We start from the raw sequence: 20954 nt of genomic DNA on the forward strand, positions 1-20954 counted from the left end.
TTTCTTTTGTGTATATTCTATAGCTGTTATCTTTGTGGGTACAATGGAGATGACATTTAACATCCTAAAATTGTAACACTAATTTAAATTTATACCAGCTTACCTACAATAACATACAAAGCCTGTATTCCTTTACAGCTCTGTCTCTACCTCTTCATTTGTTGATCGTCCACAATTACATCGTTATACATTGTGTGCTGCCCCAAACCATAAACTAATAATTATTTTAAATGCATTAGCATATTAAATTATCTAGAAAATAAGACTTGGAGTTATAAACGAACATTACAGTGATACTAGTTTTTACACTAATAATTTTTTTCTTTAAATGTCATAGTCTCCTAAATCATGTTGCAAATAAAAAGTGCAGTTTCCAACTATTTACAGTAATACTAGCTGTTTTAACTGCCCATGCATTTAACTTTATTGAGCTCTTTATTCCTCCATACAGCTTCGAGTTACCATCTAGTGTCCTTTCATTTCACCTTGCAGGGCTCCCTTAAGTAAGCATTTCTTGCATGACAGATCTAGTATCATGAACTTCCTCAGCTTTTGTTTATCTGGGAATGTCTTAATTTCTCCCTCTCTTATGAAGGACAGTTTTGGTGGATATAGCAGTCTTTGTTGGCAGTTTTTTCTTTTAACACTTTGAACATATCAGTCCACTGTCTTCTGGCCTCCAAAGTTTCTGATGATAAATCTGCTAAATCTTGGTTGAAGACCCCTTATATAGATGATGATGATTTCTCACTGCTTTCAAGATTCTCCGTTTGTCTCTATCTTTAAAGTTTGATTATAATGTGTCTTTTGAGCTTCTTTGAGTTCATCTTGGGGTTTTTTGAGCTTCTTGGATGTTTATATTCATGTCTTTCATCAGATTTGGGAGTTTTCAGCCATTATTTATTCAGGTATCTTCTCTGCCCCTTTCTCTCTCTCCTCCTTCTGAGATTCCCAGAAGGATGTATATATTAAGTGTATATTGGTCCACTTAATGGTGCTCCACAGATCCCTTAGGTTCTGTTCACTTTTCTTCAATCTTTTTTCTTTCTGTCCTTCAGACAATAATTTCCTATTTCCTTGTCCTATTTTTCAAGTTCACTGATTCTTTCTTCTGCCTTTGAATCCCTCTAGTGAACTTCTTATTGTAATTATTGGTCTTATTAGCTATGAAATTTCTTTTTGGTTTCCTTTTAGGTTTTTTATTTCTTTATTGATATTTCCATTTTGTTCACACATTGCTTTCTTGGCTTTTCCCACATCTTTCTTTAGTTCTTTGTGCATCTTAGAGACTGTTATTTTAAAGTTTTTTCATCCAGTAGATCTGCCATTAGGTCTCTTTCAGGAGCAGTTTCTGTTGATTCATTTTTTTCTTTGAATGAGCAATACTTTGCCATTTCTTTGTATGATTTGTGATTTTTTTGTTGAACACTGGGCATTTGAATCTAATAATGTGGTAACTGTAAGTCAGATTCTCCCTGTACCCCTGGGCTTGCTGGGTTTGTTGTTGTTATTGTTTTTGTTTTTTATTGTTGGCTGTTTCTGTACTGAGGATCAGTCTGAGGTATAAACAAAGTCTTCTCTGTTCTTTCTGAGCCTTTCCCTTGTTGTGCCCATTTACTTTCTAACTTCCCCCATGTATACAGTTTTTTTTTGAACATTCTTATCTTTAATGTCTGGCTCCCAAAAGAGGAAGACGTGAAAAATGAAGGAGGGAAGGGTTCTGGTCCTTTATATCCCCTGGAAGTCACTTCAGCCAGAATAAGAGGGACTTGCAACAATCGGGGGAGGTATAATAATAATGGCTGTTCGCCTGTTTGTCTGCCCCTCTGATCAGAAGCAGCAATCAGTGGTTGGAGCACAGTTCTCTGATATTTGGAGGATAGCGTACTTTTTCCCCAGTCTGACTCCCATAAGCAATGTGTAAGCTGCTCTAGGAACATGTACACAGCTTCCTGCCAAGTGGGTAGGGGTGGGAGATGGGCAGCTGCTACTGTGCTAAGAGCTGAATTTAACCTCAGTTTTACCACCCATGTCTTCCTTGGAAGGGACAAGGCTTCAACAGAGTCCAGAGTTCCACAATAGTTAAATCAGACATTATGCCAGTGTAATTTTTTGTGTAGGTTGAGAGACAGATTGCTAGTGCTTCCTACTCTGCTGTCTTCCCAGAATCCTCTCCCCCTAAATGATTCATATACTTTCAATTTAAATCCCTGAAGATATATAACTCAGACTTATAAAAACCAGGTTTTTTAAAAGAGTAGATTATGCATGCACATGTCAGAAATTCAAAAGGCATTGGAATAGTACAGTGTCTTCTAAGTTATCCCTATTGAGACAGCCTCTTTTATCATTTTTTTCCCCATAGGTAATATCCTTCCAGAGGTAGTGTGTTCATATATATGCATAAAGGTATATACACCCATGCTTCCCTCTTCCCTTTTATTTTTGACACAACTGGCAGTATATATATATTTTTTTTATTAAATTAATTAATTAATTTATTTTTGGCTGTGTTGGGTCTTCGTTTCTGTATGAGGGCTTTCTCTAGTTGCGGCGAGTGGGGGCCACTCTTCATCGCGGTGCGTGGGCCTCTCACTATCGCGGCCTCTCTTGTTGCGGAGCACAGGCTCCAGACGCGCAGACTCAGTAGTTGTGGCTCACGGGCCTAGTTGCTCCGCGGCATGTGGGATCTTCCCAGACCAGGGCTCGAACCCGTGTCCCCTGCATTGGCAGGCAGATTCTCAACCACTGCGCCACCAGGGAAGCCCAACTGGCAGTATATTTATGGGGAATGACCTTCGGGACTTGCCAGGAGAAAAATTAGGATACGTTATGCAATATATTTAGACTGTTCTTATTCTTTTAAATGATTTCTTAGTATTCCATGGTTCTAGATAGTGCATAATTTATTTGATGGACATTTAGGTTGTTTTCAATCATTTGCCATTAATGGCAGCCATATCGTAGCATTTGTTGCTCATGTGTGTATCTGTAGATTAAGTTCCTACAGGTGAAGGTGCTTGGTGAAAGGGATATGTGGTACATTTTGATAAATATTGCCAAATTACTCTCTAAAGAGGTTGTGGCAGTGTACAACACATTAGATGTTGGAATGCCACTGCTCTTACTGGTGAAAAATACCACTAATTAATATATATCTTGTGACTTCTCTAAAACTACTGCTGTTTGCTGCTACTTCAATCACAAAAACTGTAAGTTTTTTGATAAACTTGTGATGAGTACAGTTTTCTTATTTCCTTCTTCACCTCCCACCCAACTAAAATATACAACAGTAAAATATATTAGCTCAAACTTTACTCTTTCCAAGTTACTGCTTACTGCAGGCTCCGTGAAGGCAAGAACTTTTGTCTGTTCTGTTCATTGATATATCTAGTGTCCCTTGAGCAGTGCTTGGCATTTATCATAGAATAAATTTTTGAGTAAACTAATGCACTGTAGTTAAATAATAGTTTTCCCTCATTTATTTAGTTTTCCTCAGAAGTATTTTTAGAAAGTAAAATAATCGGCCTTGGGCTTTTTATGGGATCATTTACTCATTAATGAACTATTGCAGTATTGTTGAAGTAATAATTATTGCTGTTTGGAGTTGTTTTCTTTTCAGTTATTTCAATAAATTCTTAGGCTACAGGAGGCAAGGTATTTTTAACTTCTGAAAGTAGAGTCCTTTTCTGTGTTCCTGTGTAATATATTTGCTTATGTGTGTTCACACTTCTCACTTCCAGTTGGACTTTTTTCTTCTGTGTTTCTTAAATAGATTGCTTAAGGAATAGTTACAGGACAAAACCTTCTAGCTCTGTCTTAATATAGTATGAAATATAATTTTGGACTGGAATAAACCTAGAGGCTTTGTCTTACCTAAGATTTAAAAAGTAGCCATCATTTCCTCTTTAATCCTCCTCACATATGTTCATTCTGCATAGCAAGATTGAAAGTGTTTCTTTTCTTAAGTCAGGTTAAATTTAGCACTTTCTCTTGAGATAATCTGCCAGTTGGTGCTTATATTCAGTCATCTAAAATGCTGTATGTCCTTTAAGAAAGTAATAAAAGATTTCTAATTCTTTTTAAAGGCGGGATCCACGGCACCATTGTTCATTGACCAGCCAGAAGAACCTGAGCCAAATGCAACAGATGGCATAGAATTATTCGAAGACAGTCAGCTAACCAGTCGCTCTAAAGCAATAGCTTCAAAAACCAAAGAGATTGAACAGGTGAGAATCCAGTCTGCTTAAAGTACAAAATCTTTTGTTCCTGTCACTTTTTACACAGTAGTTACAGTAAATATTTATTGAATAAATATATTTCATTTTGTCTTTTTCCATTTGTGACCCTGAAATTACAATGTAAAAAATTCTAAAAAGTGTTTGATTTGATTTCACAGTAATTTTGATCAGTTTGGTCCTCCACCCCTGCTTAATTTTTTTTTCTTTTTTTAATAAAAAGCAAGCTTCTATTTTAGAGAATATTAATATTCTAGTTAGTGTGGAGCAATTAAAAAACTATTAAACATAGAGATGGGTTGAAAAATATACCAATATGATAGCAAATGTTAGTTTTGAATACTGGGATTACAGATGTTTCTTGATGGTTTTCATTATACTTTTAAGTATTTTTCAAATAGTAAAGAAAAAATAAAGGATAGGTATTTAAATCTAATTTTAATGATGTCATTCTGAAAAGTCAGGATCTTGTTTTTACTAGATTGAATAGATTGCTTAAGGAATAGTTATAGGACAAAACCTTCTATCTGTATCTTAATACAGTGTGAAATGTAATTTTGGAATAGAATAAGCCTAGAGGCTTTGTTTTACCTAAGATTTAAAAAGTAGCCATCATTTCCTCTTTAATTCTCCTTGCATATGCTCATTATGCATAGAAAAGTTGAAAGTGTTTCAATATGGAAATATTACCTGCTTTATACGGTATTATCACTTTATGAGAATTAAATGAAGTAAATGAAATGTGAAAGGGCTTTATAAAATGTGACATGTTGTACAGCTGTTTGTTTTTGATGTTGTTACTCTCTAGTGCCTTGAGTAAATGTCATTATATTGTTATATAATCTTCTAAAAACTATTGGAAATTAGAACAAAATTAAACCTTTTCTCAAGGTGCTGTCCATTTCCACATCAATTAAAATCTATTTCCCTTGGTTAAGTAGAAGATCTTATTTAAATCCTAGATATGATTGTGCAGCTTATATAGGAAAACGGTGACTGAGAAAATCCGGTTTAATTTGGTGATGTGAATGGCAGATTGGTGCCTTTCAAGATATCAATTAAATGGGAGTAAATAAATGGTTTGCTCACTAGGTGTATCGTCCAATACGAATATGAATATCATTGCCCTATATAAAATTATTGTCTTTTTACTCTGACTTATTTTTCTTTGTAGCTTTTTTTTTTCCCCTACCATTTGACATATGTTTGCTTGTCTCCCTTCCATATGGAAGCTTCATGAGAGTAAGGACTTTGTTTTGTTTACTGCTTTATCTTCATTACCCAGAACAGTGATTGGCATGTAGTGGGCTCACAAGAAATACGTGTTGTACGGATAGTCACTGAGTCACTTGAAATCAGAGTGCGTCTTAACCTGACCACTTAACAGAGTGCCTAGGCCCAGCACATAGTAAATGCTTGATAAGTGATTGTTAAGTGAATGAATTATTTAATGTTATTTTTCTTTTTCACCTAAATTGCAGTTCTTTAAAGGAGAGGTTTTCTTAAGAATATAACCGGTAGAAAAACTTGACTGACTCCCCTATTGGGAGGGAGTATTTTGGGTTGTTATTTATTAATATTTGTACTGTCTCCTCTTGTTATTAGTCGTAGTTGATCTATTTGATCTTGAAAAGGTGGGTTACCAGTCAGAGGTAGAGCCTAGCTTAGCAGCACACACATAAAATTATTTAATATGAAACCAGTGTTTGTATACTTTACAGACACCCATATATGTTTGACCTGTAAGTATGACTATATCTCTGTTTTCATCTGCCCATTGTTCAAACACATGAAAAATCTGATACTAAAGTATATTGAACAAGGACAGATGACCTAAAGAAAGAAAAATAACTCTAAAAGGTCAATACTGTATTCTGATGTACTAGAGAAGTAAAACCATTATAAAATAGAGAACTTAATGATGTTAAATGTTGGAATGTAACTACTGTGTTCTTGCTAGGGTACTTTGGTTTTCATATATTGACAAGAAAATCAAACCAAAATTCCTCAAAATGTCACAAAGCTAGTAAATAATGACATATAATTATTTTATAAATCATGTCTTAATGTTATAGTGATTTTTGAAAATGAAAAAATTAAGTTTAAGGAGATTTCTCTCCAACATTTGCACATTTTATTTTTAGAGATTAAATACCAGATAGATGGGAATATTATAAAGGTTTGAGAAAGCTAGATGGTAGTTAGTTTTACAGCTGTCTAGTAATTTATATTTTTCCATATACTTGAAATATTGCATGATTTAAAAAATGAATAATAGCCCCCCAAAAAAGGGCCTGCATAGATGAGGCCAACAAATCAAACTTAGAATAATGCAGGAATGTAAATATTGGTGTTATAGCCAAGTTGCTTTTTCTCCCTGTTATGTCAAGTGCAATATGTTCAGGTATCTTATAAATTTCCACATGTAATTTTTTGAGGGTTTATATAAATTAGGTCCTTCAGCCCTTGAATCCAAAGAAAGTCATTAACTTGAGGCAGTATTACAATATGTAATAAACTAAATCTTCAGGCCAAAATTTGATTTAATTCAGAGGGCCTACAAATGTGGCTTATTTGATGTTTAAGGGCACACATATGGAGATAGATTGTATCAGAATCGCTTCAATAAGCACAGATTCATGTTCTTTGCCATATTATTGCCATCTCATTCCTGGGCATATAAGAATTCGGTAGGGTAGAGGTACAGGTGCCTTTTGAAAAAGCTGCCAGCTTATAGTCGTATATAGTGGAGAACCACTGGTCTAAAATCCTTGAGCCAGAAGACATCAGATTGCATCTCTGAATATTATGTTGCTAGAGATCATTTGAAACATCTCACTTTTACGTAAATATCTTTTAGTGGGTATGATTCATTCTCTTGCTACAGCACATTTATCCTCCTTATGCTTTGGATCCTGTGGTATATCTTTTCCCCCTATTTCCCCAGATTATCCCCTCTTACCCAATTTGGGCCACCTTTTGCATTCAAATACTGGAATATTTTCCTAGGCTTTCTGGCTTCTGAGCTTAGAGAGGCGAACTTCAGAATTTCTTCTGTCATTATGGTAATTCCTAGAGAGACTTAATCCACAAAAATATAGGTGATGAATTGGGAGATTGGGATTGACATATATACACTAATAGGTATAAAATGGATAACTAATAAGAACCTACTGTATAAAAAAATAAATAAAATTCTAAAATTCAAAAAAAAAATATAGATGATTCATATTGTGGTTCAGGTATTTGGCATTAACCCCTTGATCGTGATATATCCTGCAAGACCTCACATACCTACTACTACTGAACTATTTGATTTGAAAGGGCATCCTACTCCTTGCTATTTTACCAGTGAGGAATCTTGGCTTTTAACGAATTGTTACTTTGAATGAACGACGCAAATTGAAATCCTCCATTATTACATACCCTTCTTTCCTCTATTGTACCTTGAGGGATAAAGCAATATTTACTTTAACTCTTTGGAATTCTCTTATTTAAGATTTGCAAAATCCCTCATACTTTGATAAAATTGAGCTTAGACATAGCCTGTCAGCGAGATCCTCTGTTTTCTTGGGGTCCTGGCATCTAATGATATTTAAGTCTTCTTGTAATTCCCCACTGGCAAGATCTGGCTTCGATTCTTCTATCTTACTCTTTCTTCAGATGGAATCGGATAATATGAGTAGATCTGGGGTATACACACACACACACACACACACACACACACATGTATATGTATACATACACAGACAAAAAAATATGCATATGCATGGTTGGCCTAGCAAATCATATGACTGAGAGTGTCAGGGTGGCTAAAATCCTCCTAAAGACACAAGAAGTTGTAGAGAAGCAGGTGCCTAGTGAAGCAACTGTAAGGATAGTTGGTGAGTAACTGAAGTTTATTAGGATATTTTGCTCTGCCAACTAGTCTTTAAAAAAAGAACCTTTCATCTCTTCACTCTCAAGGCACTGTGCTTATATTGTAATTCTCTGCTTTTGTTGTACATCTGTGGGGCTTTTAAAAAGTAGAGCTTGTTGGATATCTGCCATAAATATTCTGGTAAGTTAGTTATCAGAGCTTCTCAAACTTTAATGTGGGTGTAAATCACTGGGGGATCTTGTTAAAATACAGATTTTGATTCAGTAGATCTGGGATGGGGCTTGAGATTGGAATGTCTGACATTCTCCCAGGTGACGCTGATTTTACTAGTCTATGTACCATATTTGGAGTAACAAGGAGTTGGAAGGAGGTGACTGTTTTTTCTTAAGTTCTTCTATACTTTCTAATGTGCTGAAAGGTTGAAAACTATTACCACCTTTTATGTAAATTAAGAGACTTTTGTACTGTCTGTTTTTTAATTGTGGTATCATTAGCATGCAATAAAATGCATAGATCTTAAATATTCAGTTGGATAAGTTGTAACAGTTGTAGCACTTTGTAAATATCACCCAAAACAAATATTTATGAAAGTCTTTTCTATTCAGTTATGCAGTTGATTTTACTGACAGTAATAACATTCAGTTAGGAACTAACGTCATGGTTATATCTCAAAAGCATGTCCTTTGATTTAGTTTATGTTAAAATATCCTCCAGCCTATCCATTGAAAGCTGTATTTTAAGAGATAAAATACACAAGGATAAAATTCAAAAGGCACAAGAGATTATGCAGTGAAAACAAGTTTCCTTCTCACCTGTAATTCTTAGCTGCCCAGTTTCTTTCCCCAACGTGTAGATATACTGTATATATTTGTATGTGTATATATACATATATATGTGTATACACAGAGTTTATATACAGTATGTATGTGTGTATACATACATACATACATATACACACACACACATCTGGAGCATGTTTGATTCAGATGAGTGGAGATAAAAGTTGGTGTGTGGGGCTTCCCTGGTGGCGCAGTGGTTGAGAGTCTGCCTGCCAATGCAGGGGGCACGGGTTCGAGCCGTGGTCTGGGAGGATCCCACATGCCGCGGAGCAACTAGGCCCGTGAGCCACAATTACTGAGCCTGTGCGTCTGGAGCCTGTGCTCCGCAACAAGAGAGGCCGCGATAGTGAGAGGCCCGTGCACTGCGATGAGGAGTGACCCCCACTTGCTGCAACTAGAGAAAGCCCTCGCACAGAAACGAAGACCCAACACAGCCATAAATAAATAAATAAATAAATATATAAAATTTAAAAAAAAATTAAAAAAATTTTTAAAAAGTCATTCCTGAGTGTTAAAAAAAATAAAAGTTGGTGTGTGTGTCTCCATGCTTTTTCTTTAAATACAGTAGAATACTCTCTACCCTGTTCAATGTCTTAGTGACCATTCTATATCAGTATATATAACTAGTCCCCTATTAATAGACATTTATAATCCCTTGGGAACCGTGTTTCAAAATATAGGTCCTCTGATTTCTCCACATTAAAAAAATGTATATATATGTATTTTTAAAATAAAATATTACATTTAAAATATACAGTTTGGGGCTGTGGAGTTGCTTTAATACTGTGGGTGTCAAATGCCTGTGTTTATGTTTTGTGAAGTGCTGTGCAGGTTTTAATAACTGCATAGGAGATCACCAGAGTGCCTGTTTACCTCTCATGGTTCTAATGGCATGCCAAGTTTGAGAATAACTGTAATATGTGAGTTTGTAGAGAATCTGAATTTCTTGCTTGTACCAGTCTTTATCAGCCTTTCTTAAAAATGATGTTAGTAGATGCAAGCAATTAATAAAATCTAAGCCAATCTAATTGCGGGGATGTACCTGATAATATTCTTTAAATGCATTACTCATGATGTTCCTCAAATCGCAGAAAGTCATCATTTGTAAGGGGGAAAGTCCATCTCTTCTTTCTTCTTATTTGGTGAGTAATTCAAAAAAGAACAAGTACCATGAAGGCAAATTCATTTTTAAGACCTCTTTGGCTATTTCAGGACACGATCCTAATAACATAAAGCTGTTTTATGAAAAAGCTGATATTTCTACCTGCAAGTACGTCTCTCAGTTAACTGAATGGTTGATTACTATATTTATCTGATAATTTATAATTAAAATATAGACAGGAATCATTTTAGATCCAGAGAGGGTGCCAATCTAATGTTCTAAAACAGAGAGAGTACTCAGAGACTCTTGATAGAGGGGATTGTGTATTTTTCTTCTTTCCTTCTTTTAACTTCCAAAGACTTAAACTGAATATGCATTTGTTTTGGTAAAGACATTATTTTTTATAGTCAATCATAGCTATGCCAGCCTTGTTATATTGAGGAAATTTTATTTCTTAGCCATGTTGGGGCCACTTTCCTTACTCTAGTTAATAAAAATCAAGTTACTTCCGAAATCATTTTGTTGCCTGTCTAGGTCATCAGTCTTATAGGTTAATACAGTTTTACTGTAAGTCTAGATCAATCTACTTAATATGTGGTTTTTATTTTAATTTGAATTCTACATGTTAACCATTTTGTGACCGTATGGGCTGCTCACTGGCTTTTCTTCATTTTCTTCTTCAAAATAAGTTAGGCTGAATAATCTTAGGTCTCTTCCTAATCTAAATCATATTAAAAATTAAAAGCTAAATGTTGCTTCTTCTGTACACACTATTACATATGTACATAAAGAAGCTAATTTCAGATTTCACTATAGAATATTTAGGTGTTGATTCTTTTTTAAACCTCTTAATGAGGACACAGTGTACTTACATTAAAATGCTTTTTAAAAACTCAAATATTTATCATTGCTATGCATCAGTCAGTAATTAATAGTGCTTGTTGAGCTAATGAATTGTGCAGAAAGTGTTTTGTTCAGTACACAAGATGTTCCGCTTAGTCACCATTCTGCCTGTGGCCCTCTTCTTTTCTTAGAGTGTCTAGTTTCAGTCACCATCTAACTATATAGCTGATGCTTCCCAGTCCTCTCACTGGGTCTTGCTCTTTCTCCCTCAATATAAAATAGGATATTTTTGTTTTACTTTTACAGAGAAAAAGCTTGAAAATTAATCAAATGAACCATCTTCCTGAAATGTTAACTAGAGTTGCGGACATGGAAAAGAGTCACACATGATGGGTTAAAATGAAATTGTTTCCAAAGTAGTGGCAACTCTATCATTGTATATGCATGATCTAAGCATTTTATACTAATCCTACATGATAGAAACATTCTTTGTTTTTTCTTTTTATCAGAGCAAGTAACGAACTTTTTAAAAGTGCAGCTCTTACCCACTATCTTGTCTAGACATCAAGTCTACCCTACTGTATTTAACAGTCCATTATTACCAACCACTTATTCGGACCTTACATATATAGATTTAGTAAAATATACTCACATAAGATTTACCTCTGAAAAATCTCTTATTCCCAAAACACATTGAAAATAAATCATTTATTTTGGCTAAATTTCGAGTTTTTGAAAGTTACAATTTATCAGTCAGATTCTGTTCATGCTCTTACTATAGACACTTGTTGCTGAAACCTAAGTGTAAAGTTTTCACTTTAAGGGAGTTTCATCTGGAAGCTGTCTCAGAAGGTAATTTGTATCATATTTGAAATGTCAAAACCAAGTGTCTCAGCTTTTACGTTTAATTAAAAGTAAGTTATTATTTATACCTGATATAAATCCATAAATATGGAGATTGATGACTGTTAAGATACTATTTTTACATAAAATATAAAATTTGGACAATACAGATACCAAGCCTTATAAAAACCATACTTAAAATGTTGCAAGTACCAGAAGAGATAAGGCCATCCTGGACATTATCCCTGGGAATGTCATCATTTAAACAAAAGTACCCAATACAGGTATTCCCCATGGCATAAGCCCATGCATGAGCTTCCTTCTCTCACCTCCCTTCTTTGTTTCCTGTTAACCAGTGTTAGGTAAGGATTTTCTCTAGTGGTTCCAAATTACTGTCACTTGCTATTCAGTTCCCCTTTTGTAAGTTAACAATTTTATTTAGTCTCTGAGTACTTCACATTGGGAACATTTCTAAGTAGTGTGGCATAGAAATTGCTGGATGCTTCCATTTAGTGCTTTAACTTCTCAGAGCCTTTTCCTCATTTGTTGAATGGGATTAGTTGCATGTTTTCCTGCAGAATTAACAAACTCTTGTATGTGAAAGCCCTTTATATATTGAAAATCACTATACAAGTGCTTATGGTTGTGTTGAGTATTACTTTGCCTGTTTCTTTGCAACCTTGGAATATTGACTACTTTCAGATTACCTCTTAGGAATATTTTATAGCAAGTTTCCTGTATAAGTTTAACTTTGAGAGCCCATTTTCTCATCAGTGTGAAGATTTGGGCTGTTTACCTCTTGTCCTTTTACTTCTGTTTTTATTTTGGGGGATTTCCCCTTTATTCAAAATGAAATGTGAAAATAATTTTACTATGAAATATTTTATTTATTTTGGGGGGCTTTGTAATTTTCCTTTCACATTTTCCATTTGGCTTGCTTTTTTATCTCACTGGTCCTTATCTATTTTTCTAGACATAAGAAGTACCATAAAAGATTAATGTTTCCTTCTCCTTAGAATTCCCTGCTTTCCCTCCCCATTCCTAAGACATAAATTGTTCCCATATATCCCCCTTCACTTGTCATCCCTTATTTTTAAGATGTGATCCCTCCTATAACATCTGCTGTCTTCTCTTAACTGTTGTTTAATTCAAGTATTGTGCAAGGAGATAACAAACTTGTCTGTTATATACACTCATTTGCTGACTACAGTGTGAGTTAATTGATATTCTCAATTCATTTATAGATGGTGTTTTAAAAGTTGCACTTAGATAATCTTATGTTTCTACTTAAAGGTAACTTGAAATTAAGCACTAGAAGTGAGTTGATGTTGGGAGTCACTTATATTATTATTTTGTGTGCTTTTCCCTTATTCTTTCTCTTTTTTAAATTTTGTTTTTTAAAAAAAGTAGTACAGGAAATTGGACAATGCAGTATATATCATTTCTGTTTAGAATACTTGTTTACTTGAATTAGCCAGGAGATTATTTGGAGATTTTTTTTGTCTGCCTCTGAACTGAATCTTAAGATTTCTAATCCTTCAGTTATCTGGACTTGAGGGGAAATGAGCAGTTCAGCATCATTCAGCTTTCTGGTTAGCTGATGTTCAATTATGCTAAACTCTGCTATGATTACTAATATGCTCTACTTTAAGAAAGTCACCTTAACAATGTATAACACATGTACAGAGAGAAGTGTTCAAAACATAATTAACCTGAATGATTTCTCACAAAGCAAGCACTAGTGAAAACTACCATTCAGGGCAAGAAATAGAGATTACCAGCACCCCAGGAGTCCCATCATACCCCCTCCCTAATCACTGCCCCTCCTTTCCCAAAGGTAGCCACTAAATTGATTCCTAACATTGTAGTATAGTTTTTGAGCTTTACACAAATAGAATCATACAGTAGATATTATTTTGTGCCTAGCTTTTTTTTGTTCAGCATTGTGTTTATGAGATTCATTGATATTGTTACATGTAATATAGCTCCTTTTGGTTTTAATTTGCATTTCCCCGATTACAGATGATGCTGAGGATTTTTTCATATGGTTATTCGCACATAGTACAAGTACTCTTCTGTAAAGTACTTGTTGAGATTCTTGCTTGTTTTCCTGTTGAGTTCTTTTTTTTTTTTTAAATGATTTGTAGAAGTTCTTTATATATTCTGAATACAAGCCCTTTGTTAGTTACGTGTGTTGCAGATATCTTTTCCCATTTTGTGTCTTGCTTTTTCATTCTTTTGATATCTATGGAGGAATAAAAATTCTTACTTTTAATGTAGCCCAGACTTTGAGTCTTTGTCTTTATTGCTTTTATTTGTCTCCTATTTAAGATATCTTTCTCTTTTATTATCTTCTAGAAGCTTTTCTGTTTTGTCTTTTACATTGAGTTACAATCCATCTGAAAATGATTTTATGTATAGTGTATATTAAATGTAGCTGGGATCGAGTTTCACTTTTTTCCATGTGGATATCCATTTGACACTGAACCATCTTTTGGAAAGACCATGTGTTCCTCACTGTTCTGCATTGACACCTGCACTGTGTAATAAGTCAGGTGTCCATATATATGTGAATCTGTTTCTGGACTCAGTTCTATTCTATTGGTCTTTTGATTCATGTAAAAGTACTGCACTGTCCTCATTACTATAGCTTCACAATTAAGTCTTGATATCCAGTAGAGCAAATCCTCCTCCCTGTTGTTTTTTTTTCAAGGGTGCCTGTACTTGGAACTGTGAATTTCTGTAGAAACTTTAGAATTTGTTTCTCATGTTCTCAGTATAACAAACAAAGCCTGTTGGGATCTAGGCTCAGGATCTCTCACGAGGCTGCAGTCAAGCTGATAACAAGGGCTATAGTTTCTCAAGATGTGACTGGAGTTGGAAGATCCACTGTGAGCTTGGAATTCAAGCTGAGATTCCAAGTGAGCTTGGAATCTCAATCTCCACTTGAGATTCCAAGCTCACTTATGTAGCTGTTGGCATGAGTTTCAGTTCCTTGCATGTAATCATTGCCTCCCCCAAGAGTGAGCAAAAAAGAGCAATGCTTTGCTGCCTTTTTTGGTCTGTTCTCCGAGTCACATACTGTCTGTCACTTCTACCTTGTTCTGTTAATTACAAGTGAGTCACTAAGCCCAGCCAACACTCAACAGGAAGGGATTACACAAGGATGAAAATACCAGGAGGGTGGGGATCACTGGGGGCTATCTGGGGGTTGGCTGCCACATCTTCCATGATCATTGTAACCTGAATTTACCAGCTTTATTAGTCTTTTTCAAAGAACCAACTTTTGGTTTTGTTCATTTTTTTTTCTTGTTTTGATTTTATATTTCATTAAATTCTGCCTTTATTGTTTTTTTTCCTTCTTCATTTTTTGGTTTAATTGCTGTTATTGAAAAAATTTTTGAGATAGATACTTACTGATTTGTAGTTTTTCTTTTAACCTATAAATTCCCTCTCAACATGGCATTAGCTCATCTTCCAAATTTTGATGTTATTTTTATTGTCATTCAGTTTAGAATATTTTCCTAATATTCCTTGGATTTCTTATTTAGAGTTATTTAGAATATTTTTTAATTTCCAAACATGGGGATTTTGTAGGTTTAAAAAAAAAATTTCTATTTCTAAACCACTGTAGTCAGAAAACATATTCTTTAGGATTTTAGTCCTATGAAATTTGTTGTAACTTACATTGCGGCCCAACACATCATCAGTTTTTCTTTTTTATTTCCTTTTTTTTTTTTTTTTGGCTGTGTTGGGTCTTCATTGCTGCACATGGGCTTTCTCTAGTTGCAGTGAGCAGGGGCTACTCTTCATTGCAGTGCATGGGCTTCTCATTGCAGTGGCTTCTCTTGTTGTGGAGCACGGGCTCTAGGCATGCGGGCTTGAGCAGTTGCAGCACGCGGGCTCAGTAGTTGTGGCGCACGGGCTTAGTTGCTCCGCAGCATGTGGGATCTTCCCGGACCAGGGATGGAACCTGTGTCCCCTGCATTGCCAGGTGGATTCTTAACCATTGCACCACCAGGGAAGTCCAGTCAGTTTTTCTAAGTGTTCTATATACTTGAAAAGAAGGTGTATTTTTTGTTTGTTGAGTGCATTGTTCTATTAGTATGTCAATAAGATAAAGTTTATTATTGTGTCAACTCTTTCATATCCGTATTGATTTTGCTTGTCTTAACAGTTTCTGAAAGAGTTGTGTCAAAACCTTCAAATATGTTTGTGGATTTGCATATCTCTTTTAAATGTTTCTATTCCTTTTATATGTTGAGGCTATGATGTAAAGTGCATATGAGTTTAGAATTATTTTATGTCTTTATGAAATAGTCCCCTTAATCTCTAATGTCTCATATTTATCTAAGTTAGTTTGGGCATGATGTCTGTTTTTGTTACCTTACTTTCATTCTTGTATTTAAGTTATTTCTCTTGTAAGCAGCCATATAGTTGAGTTTTTAAAAAATCCATCTTGAATAAAATACATCTTTTCTTTGAATCATTTCCATTTACTGTAGTTACTGTTATATTTATGTTTAGTTGTTCTTCCTGTTCTGTAGTCCTTTTTCTTTCCTTTTCTCTTTCTTTGGTATTTTTAAATTTATCGTTCATCTCCCATACACCCACATTTTCTTTGTAGTTATACATTCTTTACACCATGCATCCTTGACGTATTGAAGTCTAATATAAACTAGTACTTTTCACTCCTTGATGATCAATGCAGCCACCTTAGATCATTTGAAATCCATTGAACTTCCTCTTGATTGATTTGATTTAGTTTGTATTTTACTCCCATATGTATTTTAAACCCCACAAGATACTTAATAGTATTTTATGCAGTTAATGTTCATTTGGTTTATTTAAATATTTACCCTTTTTGTTATTTTCATTGCTTCTTACATCTCTAACTTCCATCAAGGATCATTTTCTTCTACCTGAAGAACAATGACTCAATAGATTCTAGCACATCCACACTATGGAATTCTGTATACTCAGTAGAAGGATTTATGGAGAATTACCACAGTGCTGCTGCAGTATTTTAGAAGTTAGAATAAGTAGTGTAGGAACTGTGGAGTTAGGGGATTTGGCTTGAATCCCAGTTCAGCCACTTGCTGTGCTTCTTTGGGAAAGTCACTTAACTTTTCTGAGCCTTGCTTTTTCCTCACTACTCTAACGGGAATGGTGATATTACCCTCTTCATAGTAAAGGTAGAATTAAGTGGGAATACATATTTAAGTTGCCTAGTATATTGTCAGTATCAACATGGCTGCTGCTATTGTTTTGTACTATTTTTCATGGTAGATGAAAAGTATTAAGTCTTGTGTGCTTACAGGATTTTTGTGGATTCACATGGAATCCCAGCTTAGAAAAAATAAGGCTTAAACTGACCAAGTAACTTGTAAGTCACACTGAAAAATGATCTGTTCCTTTGGTAGTCTTGTATTTTAAATTATAATCTTCGTGAATGGGTTGAAATTATAATTAACGTCATTGAAACAAAGGAGGACAAAAATGACTCCTCCTCTCACTTTCATCTAGTGAGTCCCTCTTACTAGGAGTGAAAGGTAAAAGGCAAAATAGATATTGAATAACTGAAACATGTAGAATGGTGATAATATGATGCTATATTGTCATCTCCATTTTACCTATGATGGTAGTGATTATATTGAGGCTATAGTAGGACTTAATTTTTGTATATATATCTTTTAAAGATTAATTTGCTTGGAAAAAGTCTATAAAATATATATTAGCAATTTCATATTTTGAATAGGGCTTTTGTCTTTTATTTATTGCTTTATCCATACAATACGCATGTTAGATTGATAGGAAGTATTTTATTTCCGGGGATTTTGAAATAATCATTTATGGTATGTGAATTCAAGTTACAAAGTTTTTAAAATTCCATGTCAGCAGATATAGTAGTATGCCTTTCTCCCATTAAACCACTTCTTTGTATCCAGTTTTTCTTGAACATTTTCCTGACCATATACACTCCATTGTCTTTTACTATATGTAGACTGTATTGAATTGTGGTGCTTATTTCTATCTTTAGGATATTTCTGACTTTGAAGATTATTTATCTGTTTTCATTAGCTTCATTGGCTTAATTATAAGGGTGTATATACACACACACACACACACACACACTCTCTCTCTCTCTCTCTCTTACATATAGTCATACATACACTTCTTTTGAGGATTCTTAATTATAATTTTGCCCAGAGCTTGGACAGTTCCATACTGTATTGCTCTCTAATTATGATTTGTGTTATTCTGCCCTGAAATTTTATTCTGTTTATTAACATCCTTCATTGACACTGTTTGAGGAGAACTAAGAAAAACCTCTTGTACTTACTACTTCAACAACTGCATGTGTTTCTCTGTCTGTCCTTTATATTTGTTGTCCAAAAGTTATAGATCAAATAAGGTCTTAATAATAACACAGATTTTTTAATCTAGAGATTTAAATAGTACTCATTTATTCTACTTAAGTATTTAATCACGAACTATGTTAGTAAAAATTCTTGGTTCTATTGAAACCAAGCTTGAAGAAATGCATCTGATTCTCTCAGTAAAGAATTTGTTCTTACATAAAAATAGTTTTCCATTCCATTTTTTTCTTTTAAAATTAATTAATTAATTAATTTATTTTTGGCTGTGTTGTGTCTTTGTTTCTGTGCGAGGGGTTTCTCTAGTTGTGGCGAGCGGGGGCCACTCTTCATCGCGGTGCGCGGGCCTCTCACTATCGTGGCCTCTCTTGTTGAGGAGCACAGGCTCCAGACGCTCAGGCTCAGTAGTTGTGGCTCACGGGCCCAGTTGCTCCGCGGCATGTGGGATCTTCCCAGACCAGGCCTCGAACCTGTGTCCCCTGCATTGGCAGGCAGATTCTCAACCACTGTGCCACCAGGGAAGCCCTCCATTCCATTTTTTAAATGTAGTACATTCTTGATTGTAATTGTGAAAGAGATCAGGGCCCCATGTAAAGCAAAAGTGTAAAAAATATTAAATTATTGACTTTCTTGTTGAAACAGGGTATTAAGAGAGGACAGTTTGTTTGCAGCATGTTTACTTTTCTAAATTTTGTTTTATTTATGCTAAAACTTTATTTTTATTCACTGAATTCATCAGTTGCACGGCCAACTGTTGTTTGCCCATGAAAGTTACACAGTCAAAAGTTAATAACATCTTTTTCTCCTAATCGTAGTTAGCATATGTTCATCCACAATGCTATTTACCTTTCTAATAGGCTGAAAGGACAATTACCAATCAATCATCTTTGTATCATCCAGTTCCTTGCCTACAGTAGACTCACAGTGTGTGTTTACCAGTTGAACGAATGGAACTAGAAGCAGTGCCCAAAGCAACCTTGGTCCCATGTAGTTTTTGCTCTGCCATTTTAGCTTCAAGGATCTTTCCCTTCCAGGGATTGGGAACTAAAGGAAGAAGGAAAACCATCTTCATTCATTTTGTTGCAAAAGCATAGCCAGATTTTAATGGTTTTCATAGTCTACAAGGTTGAGAGGATTTCTCATATATTTATTACATATGACTAAAATACATATTAGAAGATTGATGTAAGAAATTGTTATTGATGTAAAAAATTAGATCTTTACAACAACCTATGAAGGGACAAGGAAGAGATTATTATTTTAAAATTTAGTTACTTTTGAAGTGCAGTTTCACTATAATGTGTCTAGATAAGGATGTTTTAAAATTTATTCTGTGTAAGATAATTTATGCTTTCTGAGAATTTACATTTTTCATTAGAGCTAGAAAATTATAAACTCTTAACTCTCTGAATTTTGAGTATCCTGTATTTCTACTTTTATGTACTCCAGTTGGACACAGGTAGATGTTTTCATCCCATCTTTCATTTCTCTTAAATTTTTTTCTTTCATCTTTTCTATCTTTTTCTATTTGAAATTATGGGTATTTTGTTCAGGACTCCCTCTAAGTCTTCAGTTGTATCTAATTTGTTGTTTAATCTATCCATTGAGTTCTTAATTTCGGTTAATATTTTTCACTTTTAGAAGTTCAATTTGGTTCCTTTTGTAAATCTACCTAGAATTAGATTGTTTATTGCTTATGTTTTCATTCTCTCATTTCTTTAAACATCTTATTTTCTGTAACTGATCATTTTAATAGCTGAAGTCTCAGGTCTTTAATCCAGCTGTTGTTTCTGCTAACCCTTGCCTATGGTAGCATGTTCCCTCATGTAATTTGTATTTTGGAGTTGTGATATTATATTTAGAACTACAAATGCATATGAAGGTAGACTGTGCTTATGAATTCACAGAGGAAACTGCATCTCTTCACCTCAAGAGCCTAGACCAAGGCAGAGAAGTTTTCCTGTCATTTTCTTTTACTGACGGGTGATTTTTGTTTGTTTTTTTCTAGTTCGACCTTTCACAAAAATCTTAGCTTTATACAGAGGCCTTAAAACCAACTCTATCTTGAATGAGCCAGAAGTCGTGTCTCTCATTGCCCACCAGGCTGTGAGTTCCTGGCTCTTTGGGGCAGCCATGGCTCATGATACTAGCTTAGCACTCTGGTTTCTTGCTTCTTTTCTTTCTTCATTTGTGACTGTTGGCAGTTCCCCTTACTTATTTTTTTTTTTAATTTTTATTTATTTATTTATTTTTTGGGCTGTGTTGGGTCTTCGTTTCTGTGCGAGGGCTTCCTCTAGCTGTGGCAAGCGGGGGCCACTCTTCATCGTGGTGCGTGGGCCTCTCACTGTCGCGGCCTCCCTTGTTGCGGAGCACAGGCTCCAGACGCGCAGGCTCAGCAGTTGTGGCTCACAGGCCTAGTTGCTCCGCGGCATGTAGGATCTTCCCAGACCAGGGCTCGAACCTGTGTCCCCTGCATTAGCAGGCAGATTCTCAACCACTGTGCCACCAGGGACGCTCCCCCCTCACTTATTTTAAGAGCTTAGCTATGCTTCTAAAAGAATGTGTTTCTAAGTTTTTTAAGGAAGGAGAGTTTTCTGGGAAATAATAATGTGTTGTTTTGCCCTATATCTATTTTACAAGTTTAAAAAGCTGAAGTGACTTATTCAAGTTTATACTGGAAATGGTAAAAATGTGACTGCTCCTTAACTTATTGCATTCTGTTATTCTTGTTTGCCTTGAAACTGAGATTTAAAGAATCAGTTTCAGTTAGGAGAACCAGAAAGGTTTCATTTTGGAAGTGACAATGGTTTGGACTCTTAAAATTCAGGTAGG

The 20954-nt window shown here is 34.9% G+C and overlaps 1 protein-coding gene across 11 annotated transcripts in view; it reads left to right on the plus strand.

The window, feature by feature from the left end:
• PPHLN1 (periphilin 1) overlaps positions 1–20954 on the plus strand; it is a 158297-nt gene that overhangs the window by 93605 nt on the left and 43738 nt on the right. For all 11 annotated transcript variants that reach the window (XM_036864795.1, XM_036864789.1, XM_036864792.1 and 8 more), the window contains one exon: positions 4089–4229. In XM_036864795.1, coding sequence (XP_036720690.1) covers positions 4089–4229 — 141 coding nt within the window. The remainder of the gene's footprint in view (positions 1–4088; positions 4230–20954) is intronic.

Source organism: Balaenoptera musculus, chromosome 10, assembly GCF_009873245.2.
Source record: "Balaenoptera musculus isolate JJ_BM4_2016_0621 chromosome 10, mBalMus1.pri.v3, whole genome shotgun sequence".
Classification (NCBI taxonomy): Eukaryota; Metazoa; Chordata; class Mammalia; order Artiodactyla; family Balaenopteridae; genus Balaenoptera; species Balaenoptera musculus.